The 22431-nt window shown below is 48.5% G+C and overlaps 6 protein-coding genes across 6 annotated transcripts; 2 read left to right on the top strand and 4 right to left on the bottom strand.

Annotated features, from left to right (window-relative positions):
- Positions 1–2035: 2035 nt before the first annotated feature.
- F5891DRAFT_987746 (uncharacterized protein) lies at positions 2036–4562 on the bottom strand (the record flags this gene model as incomplete). Its single annotated transcript, XM_041377939.1, has 6 exons — positions 2036–2448; positions 2536–2685; positions 2735–3872; positions 4245–4290; positions 4334–4483; positions 4510–4562. 6 exons carry the CDS (start codon positions 4560–4562, stop codon positions 2036–2038), a joined length of 1950 nt encoding a protein of 649 aa, XP_041217223.1.
- A 1606-nt stretch (positions 4563–6168) lies between these two features.
- F5891DRAFT_170148 (uncharacterized protein) lies at positions 6169–8658 on the top strand. Its single transcript, XM_041370762.1, has 5 exons — positions 6169–6369; positions 6428–6462; positions 6522–6781; positions 6832–6883; positions 6933–8658. The coding sequence occupies exons 1-5, from the start codon at positions 6255–6257 to the stop codon at positions 8346–8348; spliced, it is 1878 nt and encodes a 625-aa protein (XP_041217222.1). The 5' UTR covers positions 6169–6254; the 3' UTR covers positions 8349–8658.
- A 74-nt stretch (positions 8659–8732) lies between these two features.
- On the bottom strand, positions 8733–10383 carry F5891DRAFT_1075279 (CRAL TRIO domain-containing protein). The gene is made up of 5 exons (XM_041363370.1): positions 10180–10383; positions 9895–10113; positions 9677–9817; positions 9465–9625; positions 8733–9408 (listed from the first exon to the last, which is right to left on the bottom strand). The coding sequence occupies exons 2-5, from the start codon at positions 10078–10080 to the stop codon at positions 8868–8870; spliced, it is 1029 nt and encodes a 342-aa protein (XP_041217221.1). The 5' UTR covers positions 10081–10113; positions 10180–10383; the 3' UTR covers positions 8733–8867.
- A 5680-nt stretch (positions 10384–16063) lies between these two features.
- Positions 16064–17220, bottom strand: F5891DRAFT_1199132 (CRAL TRIO domain-containing protein; the record flags this gene model as incomplete). Its single annotated transcript, XM_041368714.1, has 4 exons — positions 16064–16562; positions 16614–16774; positions 16827–16967; positions 17035–17220. The coding sequence occupies 4 exons, from the start codon at positions 17218–17220 to the stop codon at positions 16064–16066; spliced, it is 987 nt and encodes a 328-aa protein (XP_041217220.1).
- A 367-nt stretch (positions 17221–17587) lies between these two features.
- F5891DRAFT_987742 (CRAL-TRIO domain-containing protein) lies at positions 17588–18790 on the bottom strand (the record flags this gene model as incomplete). The annotated part of the gene is made up of 4 exons (XM_041377938.1): positions 17588–18128; positions 18183–18343; positions 18396–18536; positions 18608–18790. 4 exons carry the CDS (start codon positions 18788–18790, stop codon positions 17588–17590), a joined length of 1026 nt encoding a protein of 341 aa, XP_041217219.1.
- A 338-nt stretch (positions 18791–19128) lies between these two features.
- F5891DRAFT_1075270 (proline iminopeptidase) lies at positions 19129–21057 on the top strand. The gene is made up of 15 exons (XM_041363369.1): positions 19129–19228; positions 19281–19315; positions 19372–19448; positions 19517–19557; positions 19606–19711; positions 19764–19793; positions 19853–19887; positions 19948–19971; positions 20030–20083; positions 20138–20263; positions 20324–20392; positions 20442–20481; positions 20535–20584; positions 20632–20683; positions 20739–21057. The coding sequence occupies exons 1-15, from the start codon at positions 19158–19160 to the stop codon at positions 20880–20882; spliced, it is 954 nt and encodes a 317-aa protein (XP_041217218.1). The 5' UTR covers positions 19129–19157; the 3' UTR covers positions 20883–21057.
- Positions 21058–22431: the final 1374 nt, after the last annotated feature.

Below are 22431 nucleotides of genomic sequence, written 5' to 3'. Positions count from 1 at the left end.
ATGAAATAGATGAGGGCGATGTTCCCCAAAATGGACAAGGAGGTGCAGCTGTGAGGCTCGTGGGATAGGCTCACTGGGTCTATGGAGCACACGTGCCCTCTCTACCTCATCCCGAAGACTTGCAATGGAATCTTGAAGACGGTCGTAGTGAGCAGTGGTATGGTTGATGTCATCATCAGATGAGTCATCAGAGAAAGAGTCGGAGGAAGAACTGGAGAAGCCAGATAAAACTGGAGAAAGAGGAGATGGAGGGGTTAACATGATGCTCATGAAAAGGTCAAGGTCTGAGTCACGGGTAAGATCGAAAGAGTCGAGACTCGAGGCAGAGTCTGTAGTAGACTCGTCGTCCTCCAGAAGATGTTGGTATCGGGCTGTGGCTACTGCAAGTGCAGATACATCGATGTCATGCAGCATTTGTGCACGCTTTGACTGACGAGGCATGTTGGGAATCAGGGGATCAAAACTCCTGTCTATCCCTGGCATATGTGACGCACTTTGCGGCGGAGTTTGAAAATTTCGGCAAATTCCGGTGTTTCAGCTTGCTGTGCTCATGTACCTCGTGATCATCACACCCCCTCACTCAGCACTCAACGACGCTCGCGCGCAGCCCACCTCCCTCAGCGAACCGCCAAGGGCTTCTAACATGCTAGGTACGTACAAACTCCTTCTCAACCGTCCTCCGAAACTCCTTCTCAAACGCCCTCAGCGTCTCCAGGCGTTTCACGCTGCCTACCTCCCTAACTGAGCCTCCAAGCGCTTCTATCGCGCCAGGTACTCCCTCCGAAACTCCTTCTCAACCGCCCTCCCAAACTCCTTCTCAACCGCCGCCCTCCGAAACTCCTTCTCAAACACCCTCCGAAACTCCTTCTCAAACACCCTCCGAAACTCCTTCTCAACCGCCGCCCTCCGAAACTCCTTCTCAAACGCCCTCCGCGTCTCCAGGCGTTTCACGCTGCCCTACTCCCTCACCGAACCCCTAAGCGCTTCCAACACGCCAAGCACTCCCTCACGCAGCACTCAACTCGCGCGCAGCGCACCTCCTCACAGAACCGCCAAGCGCTTCTATCACGCCAGGCACTCCCTCCGAAACTCCTCAAACACCTTCCGCGTCTTCGGGCGTCTCATACCACCTTGTGCCATCCTCCTCCAGTTGACGAGGATCATTCCAATTTTATTGATGCACGCAGCAGTAGATTTTTTACTTTACAGCACGTACCCTCACTGTTACATGTAGATATCGACTTAGTATTTTTTTTCTTGAAATCTTATCTACTTTGCCTATGCTACTTTCGTTTCACTAAGTGTCGTTTGAATGTCCGACATCGTGCCGATGCATATGCCGAGTCTTACTGCTCGAGTTTTGTCCATCTCTAACCGAGAGTTAGCGACATTTAGCGACTTTAGCGACGATTAGCGACGATTAGCGACGTTTAAATTTTTACTCTGAGTACCTCTAATATATCAGTATGCAGCGATACCAACAACCTAGTAAGGATAGATCGCAAAACACTCGCCTGTATGTCCTGGGGCAGCTGTGATAGTAGTATCGCTGAGATCATTCTCAGTAGAAATGGGGGATGACAGGTGGTGACTGAGTCTCTCGTAGCTAAAGGACTTGAGATCTAATGCGGCAATCTTCGGCCCTCGAGGCCTCATGTTCATACGCTGGATTGGATATATGCGCGAAGCGTAATTATCGATATCGAGAAGTATAACTTGTGTAAATAAATATAAATAGTGTTTGCGTCCGAGTCAGTCGCGCATTGAAAGATATTTACACGACCATCCCAAACCCTACTACAGACGATAGATGAAGCTAAGCTGATGACAGGCCACATAGCCCTAATGTAATTGTACTACATATACAGTGCGTGAGGGGTAAACAGAGCGACTGGAGAAAGCAATGAACGTTGACATTCGTACCAGAATCAGAAGTGATATGACTGCGTCATCCCTTTCGGGGCTGGCAGCCAGAACCGATACAGCAGATCAAAGAACAAACACAAGCGAGACCTGCCGAAAAATGTACAGTAATTCACACATCCTGAACGTTACCGTTGAACGTTTGCGGCACTATCTCCATATCTAATGCAATACACGGACTGAATAAAATTTGCCGTGCCGCATATCGATCGTGTATCGTGATAACTGAACAAAGGAATAGTCCTTGAAGTTGGCCCCTCGAATCTGGCCAAGATGATAAGCGGTCCACGACCTCATTTTCAGAGAGGCCATCGAACAGGAAGAGGTAGTTTCGAAGAGGTCGAACTAATTCTTCGTTCTTATCAAGAGCTAGCTCGACCACGAGTCGTTCCCGATCTTCCGGATATTCATACCGTGCAGCGACGACCAATCTCAAAATATTGTCCCACTTGCGCTGCTTATGGCCAACTTCTAGAGCGGCTAGCAGACGCAGACTACGTTTCACGTGGTGTGGTATCGATGAGCCTGGGTACATTGTCAGTGAAAATAATACGCATATCTTAACATCGAAAAGACTCGCCGACAGCTGCCTTTAAAAATTCACAGCTTAACCTATGGTGACTATACCAGGAATTACGCTGGCATCGCTTTGAGCAGTACCGTACAACCTGACATCCCGCACATTGCCTGAGACGAATGTCTTCCGCAGTACTACCGCAGTGACACTGGTAGTTCTGAGTCGACGAATCAGCAGGAACGAAGCTGAAGAAATGAAGTCTATGACTGACTTGTAGAACCCAGCCCTTTTTACTTAGTGATGGCCACACTATCATTTCTGCCCTGGACCTAAGTATCCCATATGATCGTATTTTCTGCTCTAGTTCGGACCAGACATCCCAGAGGGGTTTGTCTTGTCTCATGATTGGTCCGAGATCATCAGACCAGGTGTCCACATGTTCAGAGACGTAGGACAAGATTTTGTCGTGAAGAGTGTAATCGGTTAAGATCCTAAGAAAAGCCTCATTGGCCATATGAGGTTTCCCCGGTCCCACTATATCCACTGACAGGTGTTCAGAAGGACTTATATGTATCATGGTCTCGACAGCGTGTGCACGAAGGGCTTGATGGAATACTGAAACAGGGTCGTCGGCATTTTCAAGGAGAAGGCGGATGTACGGAATAGTTGAGCGGAGGGCCCCCGTCATGCTCCCTCTGCCCGGAGGAAGAGACTGGAGAACACGAAGAGTCGAGAAAACCTCTTTGAGGGACTGCCGGAGGATGTATGCTTCCCGCATCGCAGCATCGTGCATGCTCGTCGATAAGATAATTGCAACACAGCACGAAAACATTGATACAACCAGCTTGAGCTTGAAAGCGTCAGAGGCTATATCGGGGTTTTTAGCCATCGACCGTATGTTTTTGACATACTTCAGAGCTGCAGAGGCGACGGCGTCGACGCCACCTGATACTTCGGCTAGTATGGTCAAAAAAGATTTGTCGCAAATACATTCTGCAATCACAAAGGTGCCGAAAATGCGAAAAGAAGTGGTGCGAGCGCCGGCCCGCGATGACAAGCACACTACATCTCTGTCTTTGGTGTTCACGGCTAACAACCACAACTCCGCGATTGGGCAATAAAGGACGGGAGTGCTAAGCACTGATATTTCGGTGCTGTCGCTCTCAATGACAGAAACATGAAATAGCAAACTAGCGACAAGCCTGATGGCAGCCATCTTGTCGACAGGTCGATAGTTGGCTCTGCACATAATGAATTGGTCATGAAAGAAGACAAGCCAGGGAACAACACGTTTCCAGGAGGAAACGAGATGATACTTTTCTGAACCTGCCGAGTCTGAGTCAATGCCAGAACCATTGGTATGCAAAGTTGCAACAATCGCGAGAAGTGACTGGTAGGCGAGCTGGATATCAGCGGTAGCGGCTGGGGTCGACTGTGCAGGAATGCGGTCTGGGTCGAGATACACGTAGAACACTGGCTGCAGGATAGATAGCTCAGAGGCCATCAGAGAACCTGTGAGAAGAAGATATCGTCATATATCGTTATATATCGTAATATATAGGAAAGGTTTTCGTCACATTGTAATATAAAGTGATATAAAGCAATATATGACCATGTAAAAGCACCATAATCAGCATAATCCCCAGCAAGAACTCACCGGTTTACTGATGGCCGATGTGGAGCAATCTGGAAGTCGATTGCACAGCTTCTTAAAGTCTGCAACCGAACGATTCAACACTCTTCGGACCAGCCTCTGGGTGACATCGGTTACGGCGGCAAAATAAGGGCCGATCGCAAAACACACCTGCACATCATGGGGCAGCTGTGACAGTAGTGTCGCTGGGATCATTCTCGCAGTGGGTTTATGATCGATTGATCGCTAAACTGATTTACTGAGGGGCTGCTGACTCAGACCAAGTCTGCCAAATATAGAAGATTCTTTTCGTTCGTTCCTCTTCATGATGTTTACAGAAAATACGGATGCCTTCCTTAGTACCGACTTTCCCGCCCATACGATGCCACACAAACATCCTAGAGCGCTTCCTAATATACCGTAGAAGGGAACTTACTCGACAACTGGACTCATGAGATCAAAGGCGTGTTCGGCCATCCAGACAATCATCTGGATTGTGCGGAGCGACTCTTTGACACCCACTTTTGAGGGGCTCACATAAATGGCAGGAGTGAAGTCCCTTGGGGTCGTAGACTCGGACACGATCTTGTTATAAGCTTCATCTATCGTCTATAGTAGAGTTTGGGGTGTAAATACCTTTGCCCGACTGATGCAAATGCTATTTATACTCGTCTAATGTTGGAGGTCTTTATTTATACTCTCGACCTCCAGTCGGCTTTCTATTCTGAATGCGAACCTCGGTAAGGCGATATCATTGATAAGCGTTTCGTGGCGTAGTATGAATCTAGTGAAACCTTGTAAGCTTGCATTTCAAACTTGAGGGTCAATGGGTCAATTCGGCCAGTCGGCAGGAATGACACAACAAAGTCTGTTACTCGTAGATTCAACCCTTTTCATCAGGTGATAATCGTCTTCTTAGTTCCCCCCTTAGACTTGAGACTTGCATATGATCGCATCGTCATCGTGATCTCGACTGCGGACCAGCGCTCCTAGATGGTTGTGTCTTGCATTGCGATTGGTTCGACAGCATTAGACCAGGAGTCCACGTGTTGCCACGCATAAGTCAAGCCTTTGTTCTGAATGAGGTAATTGTGCAATCTCGTGAAAATACTTACCTATGCAGATGGCACCCCCGGGGGTCTCGAAGGACCCAGCGCTGTTTCAAGGGCACATGAGCGGAGAGTTTGGCAATAATGTAGCACTCGTAGCACCAAGATAGTGTTAGTGTCAATGTCATCGGATGGCCAAGGAAATCCGAGTCAGCGAGGTACTACCTCAAAACCCCAGAAGATTGACGGTTAGAGTCTCTGCTCCATGGTCCCTGCAGAAGACAGAGGATGACACGTGAGGCTGAGTAAATTTCTTCGATGAACTGTCGGATCCTCGGAGGATGTATTCTTCCCGCATTACGATGCTGTTACTCCGAGTACTCAGTACTCATTTCCCGACCTGCGTCATGTTTGAAACATTTGATGCATAACAAAAATAGGCTACTTAACGGCTTGAAGAACAGGCACCCAAGTCTGAGTCTTTAGTTGCTGTTCTGATGCATCAGAATGATATTGTAGCATGGGATTTAGGGACAACGAGACCAGGGACATGGACGAGCTGGAACTGAAATTGACCGAGAACTGAATTTTGGTTCGCTATACTTTTCCCACATACTATCGCTGATCGGGTTGGCCCTGTACCCGTTAGCACTTGGCAGGCAACCTTCACAGCAAACTTGGATAGACTGAAACTTTGAAGTCGGTGCCTGCCCATCCCCTCTCGGATGGATTTCTCTCTTACGTCGAGACGGTCGAGCGCACCATATACTACTGGTGACTGCGCGGCGTTCGCGGTAGAGGTGGTCTACACACCACTGTCACATCGCCGTCCTTCGTGCATTCACTCAGAGTCACTCTTGGCTGGCCACACGGTAGAAAAGACACCGGAATGCAGAATGTCAGACCCTAGGAATCAGAAGGCGGTACCGTGCAGTATCGATGATCACGAACAGCCTTGACAGGTTCATGTCATTGTCTAACGCTATATAATGATGATTCTCGGCGTGTCAGCGTTATCTAGGATGCAATCTCCCCACCTCGAATCTGCCCCATTCCTCTTTTGCAAGGTATCACTCGACTGCATTTGCGTCTCTTCTTGACATCTTTCGCTTGTCTTCCTCATTTCTCGAGTATGCACTTCGTTCGCTTCTTTACCTGTATTGCTTCTTGTCTCTCTGTTGCTCGTGCTTTCAGTGTGACTGTTGGGACTCCCACTCAGTGTGGCCCTCTCAACATTTCATGGACTGGTAAGCGCATATCTAGTACACTTTATACGCTCCCGCTGAATGTTATCGGGGTCGTCAGGTGGGCAAGCACCATTTGAAATACTCTTAGCTCCCGTTCGTCGGCGCTATTGTCTCAAGCGCGTCAATTGTGCACTAACCTCTGTGCTTTCCAGTCTTTACAAACGTATCAGAATTATACCGTACCAGCATCGGGCTTCAGCAATGGCAAAGGCTCTTTTTCGATACTGCAATTGCCATTGCCGACGGGAACTACGTTTCTACTCGTCATGTCTGACGCTACTCGGTTTGGTTCGGGGGGGACGACAAACATATTAACTGTCGGGAGTTCAGTTGGAGATAACGTTTGCAGCACTGCAGTTTTGTCACCTCCTTACACGTTCCAGTTGGATCCACTTCCGCCGATACAATGCAGGTAAGTTTGGTTCGCCTACTTTTTGTGGCACTGACCTACCACTACTGCAGTCCATTTACCATCCTGGCTCAAAGTACTGCAGTCCTGCCCATTACTATTGTGGTCAGATCATCACGAATTCTATGGAAATAATCTACTTATCTTGCCACAGCAACTTATTCCTGGCGGACAATTGACTGTATTCTATTCCAATAACAACAGTTTTACTTCAGTCACAGATGTTACTGGAGGGACAAACCTCATGTATTTTGTTACCGACTCCTTGGGCAGACAAGGTGGGATCTCTGGGTTCGAACAGGTGGTAGGAACGGGTAATTTCTCGTGCATAAGCACCACCTCGCCATCAATCACTGCAGGCATATCATCCACGACCACAACTCCATCTACTTCAAGCAGTTCAGCAAGCAGTTCGGCTACAACTGGCACATCAAGCAACGATGTTGCTATTATCGCGGGCACAGTGGGCGGCAGTGCGGCGGTCCTTATAGGATCGATCATACTCGGCATGTGCTTGTGGCGTAAACGGAGAGCATCTCGCCCTGCGGACGTTCGGTCTCCCACACAAAGATATCCAGGTCAACTGCAGCGTACAGATCCAAATTACAAAGTCAGCCCTCACGGCGACATTCCGTCGTCATTCCCTTTCCCATCCGAAACACAAACCTACTATGTCCGACCCATTCAACACAGCCTGGGAGCCCAGTCAGATATGACCAATCCGTCCGCCGGCAACTTCGCTCTTGGTGCACATGCCTCATCATTCAACCAGACACAATATTCGCGCCAGAGCTCTAACACAGACTCTCCTGTCTACGGTGATGTTCGTTCGACTGTGTCATCCGCTTACAACCGTCAATCACCCCCGTCTTTCGGAAACTTCACTACCAACGATCCTCGCACACCATTCAATCAGACATCGCATTCACGCCAGGGCTCAAACGCAGACTCTGCTGCGTATGGAGACACTCGAAATTTGGCTATGTCATCTGTTGACAGACGAATGACTACCGTCGCTGAAAGTCCATCACAATTATCACAGGAGGCAGATCCTATTAGCTACCTTGGTCCACCCATCCAATCCGGATTGCAATCAAGCCCCCTTAATGCGCTTGCCACCAACTTGGCGGCTAGGGACCATCATGCGCCCTTCAATCAGGCACAACCTTGGCACCAGAGCTCTAACACAGACTTCGCTCCATATGGAGACGCTCAAATGTCGGATGTGGCACCCGTCGAGTATATGGCTGTGGGGGCTCGACCAACACCACCATCGCCACGGAAGACAGTTCCTGTATACCTCACTCCACCCGTTCAACCTGGAATCCAATCAATTGCTACCTCTGCGGACAATATCGCAGTTAAGAACTCCCTCACACCCTTTAATCAGACACAAAATTTCTCTCAGAGCCCTGACACAGACAGCTTAGCTGTGCACGAAGCATCTGGAGGTCAAACTATGGCGTCGGCTAACGCGCAAACTGGCGCTGATAATGTTGTACCAGGCAACAATAGTTCGGTTGAACCCCCGCCGCAGTATTCAGATGGTCGGGAAGTACGTGTCTTGTAATCTGAGTCTGTGTCATGGCTACGTCCTCATACTCTTGAGTCTTCGGAAATGGATGGGTATGCCTATTAACGCGTTCGTTTGCACATGATTTTATTTCGTTCGAGTGTTTCAAGCCTGTCTTCAGTAATGAAGTACAAGGCCTACTTTGATTTGGTCCCTATGTATGATATTTTTCTTGAGCGTCCTATGATATATAATGACATGTACTTTAGTGACACTAGGAAATATGGTGTCATTTCCAAGATATCGATACTGTAGATAATCACGGGTCAATTCGAGCAATGGTTAATCGATTAATCTTTCAACTCCAGTGACGATGCCTAGTTCTTAACATAATGGTAACTGACCCTGTAATTTTAGCTGGTCTTCAAGTTTCCGTTCTGCGACAGGTCCCAAACAAACTTGGATTTACGGTACAGCAAGTTTGTAAACAGCTCAAGATGTGTGTATAGATTCGGTCTACGTTAGTACGCCGGGAAAGAAAAGTCAATTGACAACGAATGCTTGGCTGCGACTTCCTCATGACTGAAGTTGGTCATTCTCCGTCAACGCCCCATCAACGTCTACATGCGCATCGACCGTTTCGTCTCTGACAGCAACCTTGACGTCCCATTCCTTGATACCAACTTTCCCGCCCATGCGATGCCACACTACGAACATACTAGAGCGCCTTTCCTCGCATAGTTTCACAAGCGCTTCCCAATATACGCAATGGGAGTACGTAAACTGTTGTGAGCCATTCCAACCCTCCTGGATAAGCTGGTCCGGCTCAAATACTCGTGATATGCTGTCGGCGTCCCAAGCTTCCGCATCTGCAGTTGTCCTAAACAGACCATTCTCGTTGATGACAGGGTTGAAGACCAACTTCTGCCGGGTATAGGGATCCATGAATGGCATGAGTAGTGCAATAAATGCGTTCAAAAGCCAGGGAAGATGTGCAACGAGCGCAAGGCCGAGGCGTTCTGGATAGTGTGTTTGAATGATGTCCAGCGTCGTGCGACACAAGCCAAATGACGGGTTCTTGGTGCTGTCTGCATAATCCACCAACAATGCAAGGGTCCTACATGGTGCTGAGATAAGTTCTGAAAGAAATGTGATGCGCAGAAGGGAACTTACTCGACACCTGGACCCATGAGGTCAAAAGCGCGTTCGGCCATCCAGACCATAAGCTGCATTGTGCGGAGCGACTCTTCGGCACCCACTTTTGAGGGGCTCACATAGATCGCAGGTCGTCCGCGAGTATCATAGCCAAAGAGAAACGCTTTTCCGGTAGTTGCCTTCAAACGATTCGCATTAATCGTGAACTTGAAGAACTCGCTCCCTCGTACCTCTGGTTCAACACATTCAGGAGTGATTTTGTCATAAATCCCAAATTCACGTCTCCACTTGAGCGTGTCTTCTAAGCGCTTGATGGTCGTATCTGCGTTCCAGTTGGTAGCACGTAGAAATCTCAGAAGACATTCATATGACTGTTGGTCACCATAAGGCAGGGTAACGCGGGTCAATCGAATGCACGAAATCGAAGAGTGCGATAAGGTGCACCGACCAGCCAAAATTTTTCATCCACTGTCAGTGCAGCCTTCTCCTGGTCGACATTCGGAAGCGTATGGTCTACGGCAGTGAAGTGCTCGAGGACACAGTCATATGAAGTCTGGTTCTTCTCGGAAAGTGCTGAAGGTGGTGCAATCTCGTGCGAGCGAGTCGGGACTGGGAGTGGGAGGTGAACTGACATCGTAGTCGTTGGATAGCGCTGTTCTGGGGTGTCCTAGTTTCACATTATATATACGTTAGTTAGAGGCTTATAGAGCTTTTTCGGGAGTCTTAAACGAACAAGTGAAACAGCTTGAAGCACAAAGAGTACTAGTGACTTGCTGGGCAGATCGGCGGGGTTTTCCTGGTTTTCCTAGACCTGATAAAGAAGGCAGAAGAGAAGAGAATACGCGCCAATTCATTGAAGCTGCCCTTAGAAGTCAAAAGCAGAAATGGCTTGGTTTCAAACTATTAAAAGGCTCGGTTTGGGCTCGGTCACCTGTCCTGTGACGTTAATTCCAAGGTTCATCTGAGCAATCTTACATTAGAGGTACTCAGAGTAAAAATTTAAACGTCGCTAATCGTCGCTAATCGTCGCTAAAGTCGCTAAATGTCGCTAACTCTCGGTTAGAGATGGACAAAACTCGAGCAGTAAGACTCGGCATATGCATCGGCACGATGTCGGACATTCAAACGACACTTAGTGAAACGAAAGTAGCATAGGCAAAGTAGATAAGATTTCAAGAAAAAAAATACTAAGTCGATATCTACATGTAACAGTGAGGGTACGTGCTGTAAAGTAAAAAATCTACTGCTGCGTGCATCAATAAAATTGGAACGATCCTCATCAACTGGAGGAGGATGGCACAAGGTGGTATGAGACGCCCGAAGACGCGGAAGGTGTTTGAGGAGTTTCGGAGGGAGTGCCTGGCGTGATAGAAGCGCTTGGCGGTTCTGTGAGGAGGTGCGCTGCGCGCGAGTTGAGTGCTGCGTGAGGGAGTGCTTGGCGTGTTGGAAGCGCTTAGGGGTTCGGTGAGGGAGTAGGGCAGCGTGAAACGCCTGGAGACGCGGAGGGCGTTTGAGAAGGAGTTTCGGAGGGCGGCGGTTGAGAAGGAGTTTGGGAGGGCGGTTGAGAAGGAGTTTCGGAGGGAGTACCTGGCGCGATAGAAGCGCTTGGAGGCTCGGTTAGGGAGGTAGGCAGCGTGAAACGCCTGGAGACGCTGAGGGCGTTTGAGAAGGAGTTTCGGAGGACGGTTGAGAAGGAGTTTGTACGTACCTAGCATGTTAGAAGCCCTTGGCGGTTCGCTGAGGGAGGTGGGCTGCGCGCGAGCGTCGTTGAGTGCTGAGTGAGGGGGTGTGATGATCACGAGGTACATGAGCACAGCAAGCTGAAACACCGGAATTTGCCGAAATTTTCAAACTCCGCCGCAAAGTGCGTCACATATGCCAGGGATAGACAGGAGTTTTGATCCCCTGATTCCCAACATGCCTCGTCAGTCAAAGCGTGCACAAATGCTGCATGACATCGATGTATCTGCACTTGCAGTAGCCACAGCCCGATACCAACATCTTCTGGAGGACGACGAGTCTACTACAGACTCTGCCTCGAGTCTCGACTCTTTCGATCTTACCCGTGACTCAGACCTTGACCTTTTCATGAGCATCATGTTAACCCCTCCATCTCCTCTTTCTCCAGTTTTATCTGGCTTCTCCAGTTCTTCCTCCGACTCTTTCTCTGATGACTCATCTGATGATGACATCAACCATACCACTGCTCACTACGACCGTCTTCAAGATTCCATTGCAAGTCTTCGGGATGAGGTAGAGAGGGCACGTGTGCTCCATAGACCCAGTGAGCCTATCCCACGAGCCTCACAGCTGCACCTCCTTGTCCATTTTGGGGAACATCGCCCTCATCTATTTCGTCGTAAACTACGTGTCGACCCCGAAATTTTCGATGACATCCTCAATCTCATTTCTGGCCACCCCATTTTTCATAACAATTCCAACAACCTCCAGCTTCCTATCTCTATTCAACTTGCTATTTTTCTCAACCGTGTCGGCCACTATGGTAATTCTGCCACTCTCCAGGATGTATCTGAATGGGCTGGTATTAGTGTTGGGTCTGTGGTTAACTGCACCAATCGTATAATGGTTGCACTGCTTGACCAGCATGATGCCTTCATGGGTTTTCCCCCACCTGATTCACAGGACTTTGAGCTTGCTCGGCAATATACTGCACGGGTGACCACTTGCCCTGAGTGGCAGAATGGAGTCCTAGCTGTTGATGGGACATCAATTGACCTGTATGAGACACCTGGATTTTATCACCAGTCTTTTTATGACAGGAAATCCAAATATTCCCTGGGCTGTCAGGTATGTTTTTTTTTTTTAATTTCATGGTTTAAAATTAAAATAAATTCAAGGCAGTCATTATGCCCCACAATCTTCTCATAGTTGATTATTCTCTTGGTCACCCTGGAAGCATCCATGATGCATACGCATTCAGATCTACTCGTATCTATCAAGAACATGACACACTTCTTCCAGCTGGCCACTGGGTCTGGGCAGACAGTGCTTATCCACTGGACACCTGGTGCATTGCCCCTTTCAAGAAGCCCCGCAATGGACGGCTGACAGCAAATCAGAGGACATTCAATTATCACCTTTCTACAGTTTGTCCCTTTATTTTTCCATTTTTTTCTGATTTAAATTTGATTTATCTAGGTCCGTGTACGAGTGGAGCATGCATTTGCTGCATTGAAAGGGCGGTTTCAATCTCTTCGAGATCTCCGACAGAATATCAATTCAGCAGATGACTTACGGACAGCAGTCCATTGGATTCAGTGTTGTCTGATCCTACACAACATGATCATACGGTTTGAAGAAGAACATGCTCTGACAGAGGACCAGGGATCAGTCAAGTGGTCTTGTCAAGAGGCTAGAAACTTTATGTCTCAAGAGGCAGCTGAAGGACCAGATGGTAATGACCAAGTAGGTGATAGGTTATATGAAGGGACTCCAGGTCATGCTCGTCGTGAGAGGTTGATGGATCTCTTGTTTGACAGCCCTCACTCAAAGGCACAACGTAGACAGGGATAGCAGTTGTAGTTACAAATTTCCACTTGAATATGTTTTCTTGGCTCTGAAGGTGTGATGCTTGACATATGTTTTCTTGGATAAGTAATGTTTGATAACCTGAGGAGATGTTAGATGGTACATATAACTAGTACACTTGCTAGGATAAGCACCACAATATTAAGCAAGTGAAGAGACTGACCATCACAGCTGCTTAGGTTTGAAATCAGCTTTCTTTGCGTTGCAAAGAAAGCTAATAAACCTAGAGCACTGTGATGGTCAGTCTCTTCACTTGCTTAATATTGTGGTGCTTATCCTAGCAAGTGTACTAGTTATATGTACCATCTAACATCTCCTCAGGTTATCAAACATTACTTATCCAAGAAAACATATGTCAAGCATCACACCTTCAAAGCCAAGAGGAAACACCATCATGGTCCATTGAAAACTGGTAGTACATGAACTATCAACATAACATGAACAGGACTAATGGTTAACATAACAACATATGTAGTATGAAGGACAGCATGAGATATGTGATGCAAAAGGACAACAGTAAGACTACAACAACACCCTCAAGAGTTAGAACCGCTCATCAAACGTTGGTACTCAATCTTCAGCTGAAGCGCTCTTGCCTCCTCAGCATGCGCATGTGCCAGCGCAGCATGCATCTTCGCCTCCGCTTCGCGGAGGCGAATCTCCGTATCCTTCGCTTCCTGGGAGCGCTGATGAGTGGCGACAGCTTCCTTGTCGCAGTGTACACGCTCCTCGCGCAAAAACTTGTGCTCATTTACCTGACGGGCGAGGTTGTACTTCGCCATGTAACGCTCGTTCTTGAGCTCGCCCCGAGTGATCCGGTCCGACTGGACGCTTCCGATCTCGTCGTTGAGCCGGTTCAGGTCGCCTTGAAGATCCGACCGCACCCGTTTCACCTGCCTCCCTTTCCCCTTGGAGGATGGGAGTTGTGACGTCTGGGAGGTGGAGGCAGGTGCCGACATCGTCGTTTTCGACAGCGAGGAGCCGCTGGACGAGGGTTTTGGCGAGTTGGCGCTGGTCCGGCTTGTCCTCGACACGCGCTTGCCGAAGGCAGCGCGACTATCGTGGAGGGAGGTCTGCGATTTCGGGGGAAGGACGAATGATGATGACTTGGGCGAGGGGGAACGAGATGATGAGGGGGATGCAGACTGACGTGCCCGACGTTTGGAGGCTCTGGGCTTGGGGGGGCTGTTCAAGATGGTGACGTCACCCTCCTCTTCCCAGTAATTTGACGTTACGGGAGGCTGCGGCTGTGGCACGTCGTCGAAGCGAAGGTCCATGTCCATGTCCTCGTCGTATCCGTCGCCGACGTAATTGTTGTCACAATACGTATCGGACTCGGAGGGGGCAGGCGCGGGAGGGTGAGAGCGAGCGATGATGCCGGGATGGGAGGGATGGTACCCGGATGGCGAGGAGGAGGAAGCGAAGGGGGGGACAGTAAAGGGCGCCTGAACAGAGGGCGCAGAGGGCGCAGAGCCAAAGGGCGCCTGGCCAGAGGGCACAGAGCCAAAGGGCGCCTGGCCAGAAGGCGCAGAGCCAAAGGGCGCCTGGCCAGAGGGCACAGAGCCAAAGGGCGCCTGGCCAGAGGGCGCAGAGCCAAAGGGTGCCTGGCCAGAGGGCGCAGAGCCAAAGGGCGCCTGGCCAGAGGGCGCAGAGCCAAAGGGCGCCTGGCCAGAGGGCGCAGAGCCAAAGGGTGCTTGGCCAGATGGCGCAGAGCCAAAGGGCGCCTGGCCAGAGGGCGCAGAGCCAAAGGGCGCTTGGCCAGATGGCGCAGAGCCAAAGGGCGCCTGGCCAGAGGGCGCAGAGCCAAAGGGCGCTTGGCCAGATGGCGCAGAGCCAAAGGGCGCCTGGCCAGAGGGCGCAGAGTTGAAGGGCGCCTGGCCAGAGGGCGCAGAGCCAAAGGACGCCTGGCCAGAGGGCGCAGGGACGAAGGGCGCCTGACCAGAGGTCTGGGCACCTTGGGTGAGAGCGAAGAAGTTAGCAGCGTGATCAGTTCCAGGGCGTGATGAGACGGTCTTGACGGATAGAGCAGGGTTTGTCCCCATGATGGAGAGGAGCTCGTCATACCACGGGAACGTATGTAGTACTTGCGCTGTAATTTTTATTAGTTTAATCTGATTAAATATAAATATAAAAAACATACCGTGCAGATTTTGAGCGACGTCGTTTGGCATGACGCCGGCACCCGTCGAGTTTAATTTGTCGTGACATTCACGAAACCTTTTTTTGAGACTGGAGGGAATGTTAGTACACATGTGAATCGATACGAAAAATCGTACCTCATGATATGATTGTTGGTCGAGTCGCGAAACTTATCCGGCACCTCAGCGTATTGCGCCGCATAGTTAGGATCAGCCTGGAAAACATGGCGGGCGACGACAGAGCAAACCGAGAGTTTATCCTTGCCCGATGGGCGATCACCCTCGGTATGCGATTGTTTCCCGTCCGAAAAGAACAGAACTCGGCAGTCTGCTGGATGGTTGCGGAGGTACTCGATAACCCTCTGGGTGCGAGAGGGGTCCGCCTGCCACTGCACGACGAGCTTGGGTGCCTGGGCAGCATGATCGTTACCTCGAGTACTCCGAGATTTTCCTCGGCCACGGGTGACGGGTCCTTGGTTGTAGTCCATAGATTTGGGCTGCAAACACTTGAGGCGTGCAGAACGACGAGGACGTGGTGGTCGAATGACAGGCATAGTTTTCGAAGTCCGAAACTATGCCGATGTGCCGCATGTCCTATGCGTGTTGTTCCTGCCTGAATTGTCAGTTTCTAACCGAAGTTACCGAGCTTTACCGAGCTTTACCGAAAATTCCCATTTTACTCTGAGTACCATTAATGTTTAATTAGAAATCCAAGGCACGAAGTTCCTGGCTTGGTGTAGCTTAGACGAGATACGCTCCAGCACACACCAACTTGTTACTCTGGGAAGTCTGTAAGCGACAGCCCCGGGTATATGTATTGACATGGCACGCGTGTACATCTTCATCCACCACTCCGGGGTATAATCACATTAGCGTGTCAGTAGAGAAAATGCTACTGCCTAGGGTTGAGGCTGGTACCGTCATTCTCCGTTAATCCCTTTTAGTCTCGTCTTTGATAGCGATTTTTACATCCCATTCCTTGATACCAACTTTCCCGCCCATGCAATGCCACGCTGCAACCATCCTAGACCGCCTCTCCTCGCATAGCGTCACTAGCGCTTCCCAGTAATCGTCATGAGAATAGACAAATGGCTGGGTACCGTTCCAACCATCCTGGATAAGCTGGTCCGGTTCGAATACTCGAGATGTGTTGTCAGCCTGAGCTTCCCATACTTCAGCGTCTGCAGTCGTCCGAAAAACACCATTCTCATTGATGACAGGGTTGAAGACCAGCTTCTGCCGGGTGTAGGGATCCATGAATGCCATGAGTAGTTTAAAAAATGTGTTCAAAAGCCAGGGAAGATGTGCGATGAGCACAAGGCCGAGGCGTTCTGGATAGTGTGTTTGGACGATGTCCACTATTGTTCGGACCATACCAAATGATGGATTTCTGGTGTTGCCTGCATAATCTGCCAGTGCCGCAAGCGTCCTAGAAAACGCCAAAATAAGTTATTATCATGATGTGTAGAAGGGCATTTACTCAACACCTGGCCCCATAAGGTCAACGGCGCGTTCGACCATCCAGATAATGAACTGTATTGTACGGAATGACTCTTCGGCACTTAGCTTCGAGGGGCTCATGCAGATGGCGGGTCGACCGTGAGTATCGCAGCCGAAGATAAACGCCTTGCCATTTCTTGCCTTCAAATCATTCGTATTAAACGTGAACCCCGAAGAACGCGCTCCTTCGTACCTCTGGTTCAACATATTCAGGAGTGATTTTGTCATAGATTCCAAATTCACGTCTCCATTTGAGCGTATCTTCTAAGCGCTTGATGGCCGCATCCGCGTTCCAGTTGGTAGCACGTAGAAATCTCAGAAGACATTCATATGACTGTTTGCGTATCGATCCTTGATCAACCAGATGCGCAACAATGAAGATTGCAATAAGATGCACCGACCAGCCAAAATTTCTCATCCACTGTTAGTGCAGCACCCTCCTGGTTGATACTCGGAAGCGTATAGTCTGCTGCAGAGAAGTGTTCGAGGACACAGTCATACAAAGTTTGCTCCTTTTCGGGAAGCGTTGAAGGTGGCACAGCATCGTGTGAGTTCGTCGGGATAGGGAGTGGGACGCAAATCGACATCGCAGTTGTTGAACAGAGCTATTCTGACGTGTCATAATAGCTTCATGTCAAGTGATTATACTCCCGAGCTTTTTCGGGAGCGTCAAGCGGAGCCGAAAGCCCGAATTGAGAACGCTAGTGAACGGTTCAACCTGTGGAATTTCCATGTACCTGCAAGTCGCCACATATCAGGAGTGCGTGCTCAGCGCTCAAACAGTATCAACTCCCAGAAGCCTCGAGGCCGATAAAGATAGCTTACTTTCAGACTTGTCCTGTCGCGTGCGTACATTTTCATCCACGGCTCCACGCTCCATCGGAATTTATAGATTTAGTTGAGATTAGCGCGTCAGTAAAGCACAGCAAACAGGCAATAGTGTTTACTGTCTCCTCAGGACTGCAACTGGTCATTCTTCGCCAGCACGTTTTCCGCATCTACCTGCACATTCATCGCCTCGTCCCTAACGGCAATTTTAACTTCCCACTCCTTCGTACCGACCTTCCCCCCAATACAATGCCACGCCGCAACCATCCTAGACCGCCTCTCCTCACATAGCTTCACTAACGCTTCCCAGTAAATGATATGGGAGTAGACAAACGGCTGGGAGCCATTCCAACCCTCCTGCACAAGCTGGTCCGGCTCAAATACCCGTGATTCACTATTGGCACTCCAGGCTTCAGCGTCCACAGCCGTCCGAAAAAGACCATTGTTAGTGATAACGGGGTTGAATACCATCTTCAGCCGAGTGAGGGGATCAATAAACGGCGTTATTAGTTTATAGAATGCGTGTAAAAGCCAAGGAAGATGTGCAATGAGTGCAAGACCGAGACGTTCTGGATAGTGTGTCTGAAGAATGTTGAGCACTGTGCGAGCCGTGCCGATTGAGGGGTTTTTGGCTTTATCCGCATAATCTATCATCAACGCAAGGGTCCTAGATAGTGCCGGAATAAATTTCAAAAATGCGATGGGTAGGAAGGGCACCTACTCAACACCTGGACCCATAAGGTCGATGCCGCGTTCGAGCATCCAGACAGTATAATGGATTTGACGTGGTGACTCCTCGGTATTTTGCTTTGAGGGGCACATGTAGAGGGCAGGTCGACCCCGAGTATCATAACCAAAGAGGAACTCTTTGCCAGTCGTTGCCTTCATTGATTATATTAACCGAGTGAAATTGAAGGAATTCGTGCTCTCATACCTCTGGTTCAACATGTTGAGGTGTGATGGTATCGTAAATCCCAAAATCGCGTCTCCATTTTAGCGTGTCTTCCAAGCGCTTGATGGCCTCATTCGAATCCCACTTTGTGGCACGTAGGTATCTCAGCAGACATTCGTATGACTATCATCGGTCAGGATAACACTGGTCAACCAATTACACGAGATTGAAGAATGATGAGAAGGTGCACTGACGAGCCAAAACTTTTCATCCACTACTAGTGCGGCCTTTTCCTGGTTGACATCTGGAAGCGTATAATCTGCGGCAGAGAAGTGTTCGTAGACAACGTCATATAAAGCCTGCTCCTTCTCCGAAAGTGCTGATGGTGACGAAGCCTCTGGGTGAGTTGGGATAGGGAGTGGGATGTGAATCGACATCGCAGGCGTCGAACAGAGCCGCCTTAAGGTATCCTAGGTATCTTTGATGGTAGTGAAACCTGAGTTGTAACATAATTAATTGGTTTCGTGATCGCGAGCTTTTTCGGGAGCCCCATTGCCAATCGTCAAACCAAGTTCAAGAGCGCTTCTCACTTGTGAGCACATTTGAATTTCGCGCGGTTTTCCTTGCCAGCTCATGTAATTTCAGATGGCCTCATGATCATCGATCAGGTGTTACTGCAAAGCCGGCGTCATTCAGCTTATCTACTCCCAGGAGTTTCAGGATAACACGGCGCCACTGTCTCCCACCTTCAAGTTGTACTCACAGCCTACATCTTCGTCCGCCACTTTGTCGAAACCTGCAGCAATGTATCCTCCCATCAAGCCCTACGAGTCTGGTTTTTTCCAGGGCGCGAATTCAGAGAAACATCAGCTTTAGTATGTCTTCTGATCATCTATCAGTGTAACATCGATGATAATCGATCGAAAGTTATGAAGTGAGTGGAAACAAGGAAGGCGATCCAGGTATGTGCTCTGATGATATTTTATGCAGCTCATCGAGGTTATTAACTGTTGACTAGTTGTCTTTCTCCACGGGGGCCCAGGAGGTGGAACGGATCCGAAGGACAGACAGTTCTTCAACCCCGAGAAATACAAGGTAGGCAACAGTCATTTGATAGAGGGCATCTTCCTATTAATATGAATTGTACTCTCTCGATGTTGTAGATCGTGCTATTTGATCAACGGGGTGCAGGAAAGTCCATTCCGTAAGTCCCGTCAATTCTTTGACATCGCTCCTGCATGAAGTTGTGTAGGAGTGCGGAATTAGAGAATAATACCACGTGGGACCTCGTCAAAGACATTGAGGTCCTTCGGCAGAAACTAGATGTCACGAAATGGCATGTATTTGGTGGTAGCTGGGTCTGTGTTAGTGTGTTTTCTTCTAGACTTCATCACTGATACAGACGTACAGGGTTCTACGCTCTCCCTTACATACGCCCAGGTCTGTGATCAGATTCCTGCTACACAATATCTTGTCTGAGCAGTCAATTCGTTACATAGACACATCCAGACAGAGTCAAGTCCCTCGTACTCCGGTGAGCCTCGATGATGTTGGTTACATACCAGGCAATTCTAAACAACCAATTCTTTCAAAGTGGAATCTTCACGCTAAGACAAAGGTATGGGTTGCTCTATGAGCTAAAATAGAGCATGCTAACCATTTCCTACCTCTTTCAGCGAACTGCGATTCTTCTATCAGGATGGCGCTTCCCATCTTTTCCCAGAACAATGGTAATTTGACATAGTAACGACAAACCTTCATTGTCGGGTGACCCAGTTGTATAGGGAAGAATACCTCGCCCCAATTCCAGAGGCTGAACAGCACGACATGATGAAGGCGTACCACAGCCGCTTGAACTCTCCAGACGAAAATATCAGACTGGCCGCTGCAAAGGCGTGGGCGAAGTGGGAGTAAGTAGAATGCCCTCCACTCCGTTGGCACTATGCTTGTTGCTGACATCATGTTACAAGGATGGCTACATCAAGGCTGATCGTAAGTGCGGATACTGTCGCCCAAGCGGAGAAAGATGACTTTGCAAAGTACGTGGACCCAGTGGCGAGTTCTATTTTCTGCTGAATTAACATTCAGCGCGTTTGCTCGGATCGAAAACCATTATTTCGTCAATGAGGTTTGTCTGTTAAAGAATTGGCTCGATTGCGATTTATGGTGGCGACTGTGCAGGGCTTCATGCGTGATGGTCAATTGCTTGATAAGCAGGAAATCGATAAGATGTACGTGTGTTCTACGCGTGTCCTCGATCCCTTCTCACTGTTCCTAGTCGTCACATTCCAACTATCGTGGTTCAAGGAAGATACGATGTTGTATGCCCCGTATGCAGATTTTTCATGTTTTCAGAGACGCCCTTACTAAAGACGCTTGGACCAGGCGACTACTGCTTGGGCTCTGAAACGGACCTGGCCAGAAATTACTCTGCACATCATCCCAGATGCAGGACACTCTTCGCGCGAGCCTGGCATCGAGAAGAAGCTTGTAGAGGCAGCTGATATCATGGCTTCCAAGGGTTTGTAGTCACACGAGGTCTATGATCAGAAGAAAGATTTTGAGATGATTTATGTAAGATACTCAACATATCATGATGAAGCTTTAAGTTGTACATGATGCGGTAGCATTACACGTTGTTTGGAATACAGAGCAATAAGTATACTAGTGCGTGCAGGAAATCATCGACGATCGTCTATTATTGTGGCCATCATCGTTGTGTGAGTTGTCGCTGTGACCGTGTTTGTCATCTTGGCCGATGTCCGAGTCCTCGTCGACAAGTTGTATCACGTGATCACGTGAACTTGTAAAGTATCCATGAAGTCCGTGTATGTTTTGCAGGTTACCATCGACGTGCTGGATTGCAAGACACGGATCACCTTGGTGCACAGTATGGAAAGCCGGACACTTGTGCTCAACTATCAAGCAAATACTACCTCATATAGTAATCAGACCTTGAGCACTGCACTGGGCATATTTACTCATGTTCATCTGCAAACTAGAAATTTCTTCACAGATATGGTAATTTTTGACAGTTTCCCACAGACACCCAAAGTGGCGACAGAGCTCACAGAACATACAGCCCCAGATGCCAAAGTGGTCACTGAGCTCACAACTGGGTCAGACTGTTCAAAATAAATTCAATGATTTCCAGCTCAACAGCCTCAATCTTTTGAAAGTGTTGAAGTTTACTAGTAGTAGTACTTAGTAGTAGCAGGCTCAGAACTTCCTTTGAACTACTAGCTTGAATTTGCACATTGTTTCCAATTACGATACAAACATTATATTCAACAAAATACCAATATATAGTAGTAGTACTGTACATACTAGTACTACTAATGTGTGCGCCAAACTTGAACACAAAAGAATAAGAATAGCTCGAGTCATCAGTCTAAAATTACTGATACGTGACAGTTGGATTGTTCTGTGATAAGACATGAAGTTTGCAGTGGTGAATGTGAACAGATATGACTTACCTTGCAAACTGCATGGCGCAAGTGAACGGTGAGAAAGACCATATTTTTTAAAAGTAATTTGCATATACCCTAATCCTATATCTGCTTTGTCAAGCTTTTTCTTTGAAACATCAGACTGGTGCTTGGAAAGATTCACCATGATTTTGCATTCTCACACTACACAATCTGCTAGCACCTTCTCCGCCCTGAATACATCCCGCCTTGCCCTCACCAGGTCCATGACGAGGTTGGATTCAAGTTCATCGGTGTTGTTGATTGACTGTAAGTACCATGTTACTTAGAGCAAATGCGATACAATATGATTGACTTACTATTGACCTGATACTATCAGCTATATCATACAGGTCAGAAATACCGCTGGAATTGTGGCGACATGAGTGACAACTTGGATGTTGCTGAACAGGGTGTGTGCATGTACAAGGCATCAGGCACAAAGATGATGATGGGATATCATTGCTGAGATTACAGCTATTTGAAAAAACGATGATACTATGTCGAGTGTGAGAAAACATCAATGAAAGAAAGATTTGGTGAAAATTCTGTAAAATCTTGTGAAGACGCAACGCGCTACCGCTGCCACGCACCTTCACTGCTATACTTTC

The sequence above is a fragment of the Suillus fuscotomentosus genome (genome assembly GCF_016647785.1).
Source record: "Suillus fuscotomentosus strain FC203 chromosome Unknown F5891scaffold_176, whole genome shotgun sequence".
NCBI classification, from domain to species: Eukaryota; Fungi; Basidiomycota; class Agaricomycetes; order Boletales; family Suillaceae; genus Suillus; species Suillus fuscotomentosus.
This window is presented reverse-complemented; position numbering and strand designations above follow the sequence as displayed.

Coding starts and splice junctions, on each gene's coding strand:
- F5891DRAFT_170148 (XM_041370762.1), top strand. CDS start 6,255: ATGCACTTCGTTCGCTTCTTTACCTGTATTGCTTCTTGTCTCTCTGTT. Junction 6,370..6,427: donor TCTCAACATTTCATGGACTG/GTAAGCGCATAT, acceptor CGGGGTCGTCAG/GTGGGCAAGCACCATTTGAA. Junction 6,884..6,932: donor TCCTGCCCATTACTATTGTG/GTCAGATCATCA, acceptor ATCTTGCCACAG/CAACTTATTCCTGGCGGACA.
- F5891DRAFT_1075279 (XM_041363370.1), bottom strand. CDS start 10,080: ATGTCAGTTCACCTCCCACTCCCAGTCCCGACTCGCTCGCACGAGATT. Junction 9,818..9,894: donor TGGATGAAAAATTTTGGCTG/GTCGGTGCACCT, acceptor GGTGACCAACAG/TCATATGAATGTCTTCTGAG. Junction 9,626..9,676: donor CTGAATGTGTTGAACCAGAG/GTACGAGGGAGC, acceptor AATCGTTTGAAG/GCAACTACCGGAAAAGCGTT.
- F5891DRAFT_1075270 (XM_041363369.1), top strand. CDS start 19,158: ATGTATCCTCCCATCAAGCCCTACGAGTCTGGTTTTTTCCAGGGCGCG. Junction 19,794..19,852: donor TCTCCCTTACATACGCCCAG/GTCTGTGATCAG, acceptor TTCGTTACATAG/ACACATCCAGACAGAGTCAA. Junction 20,585..20,631: donor AAGCAGGAAATCGATAAGAT/GTACGTGTGTTC, acceptor CACTGTTCCTAG/TCGTCACATTCCAACTATCG.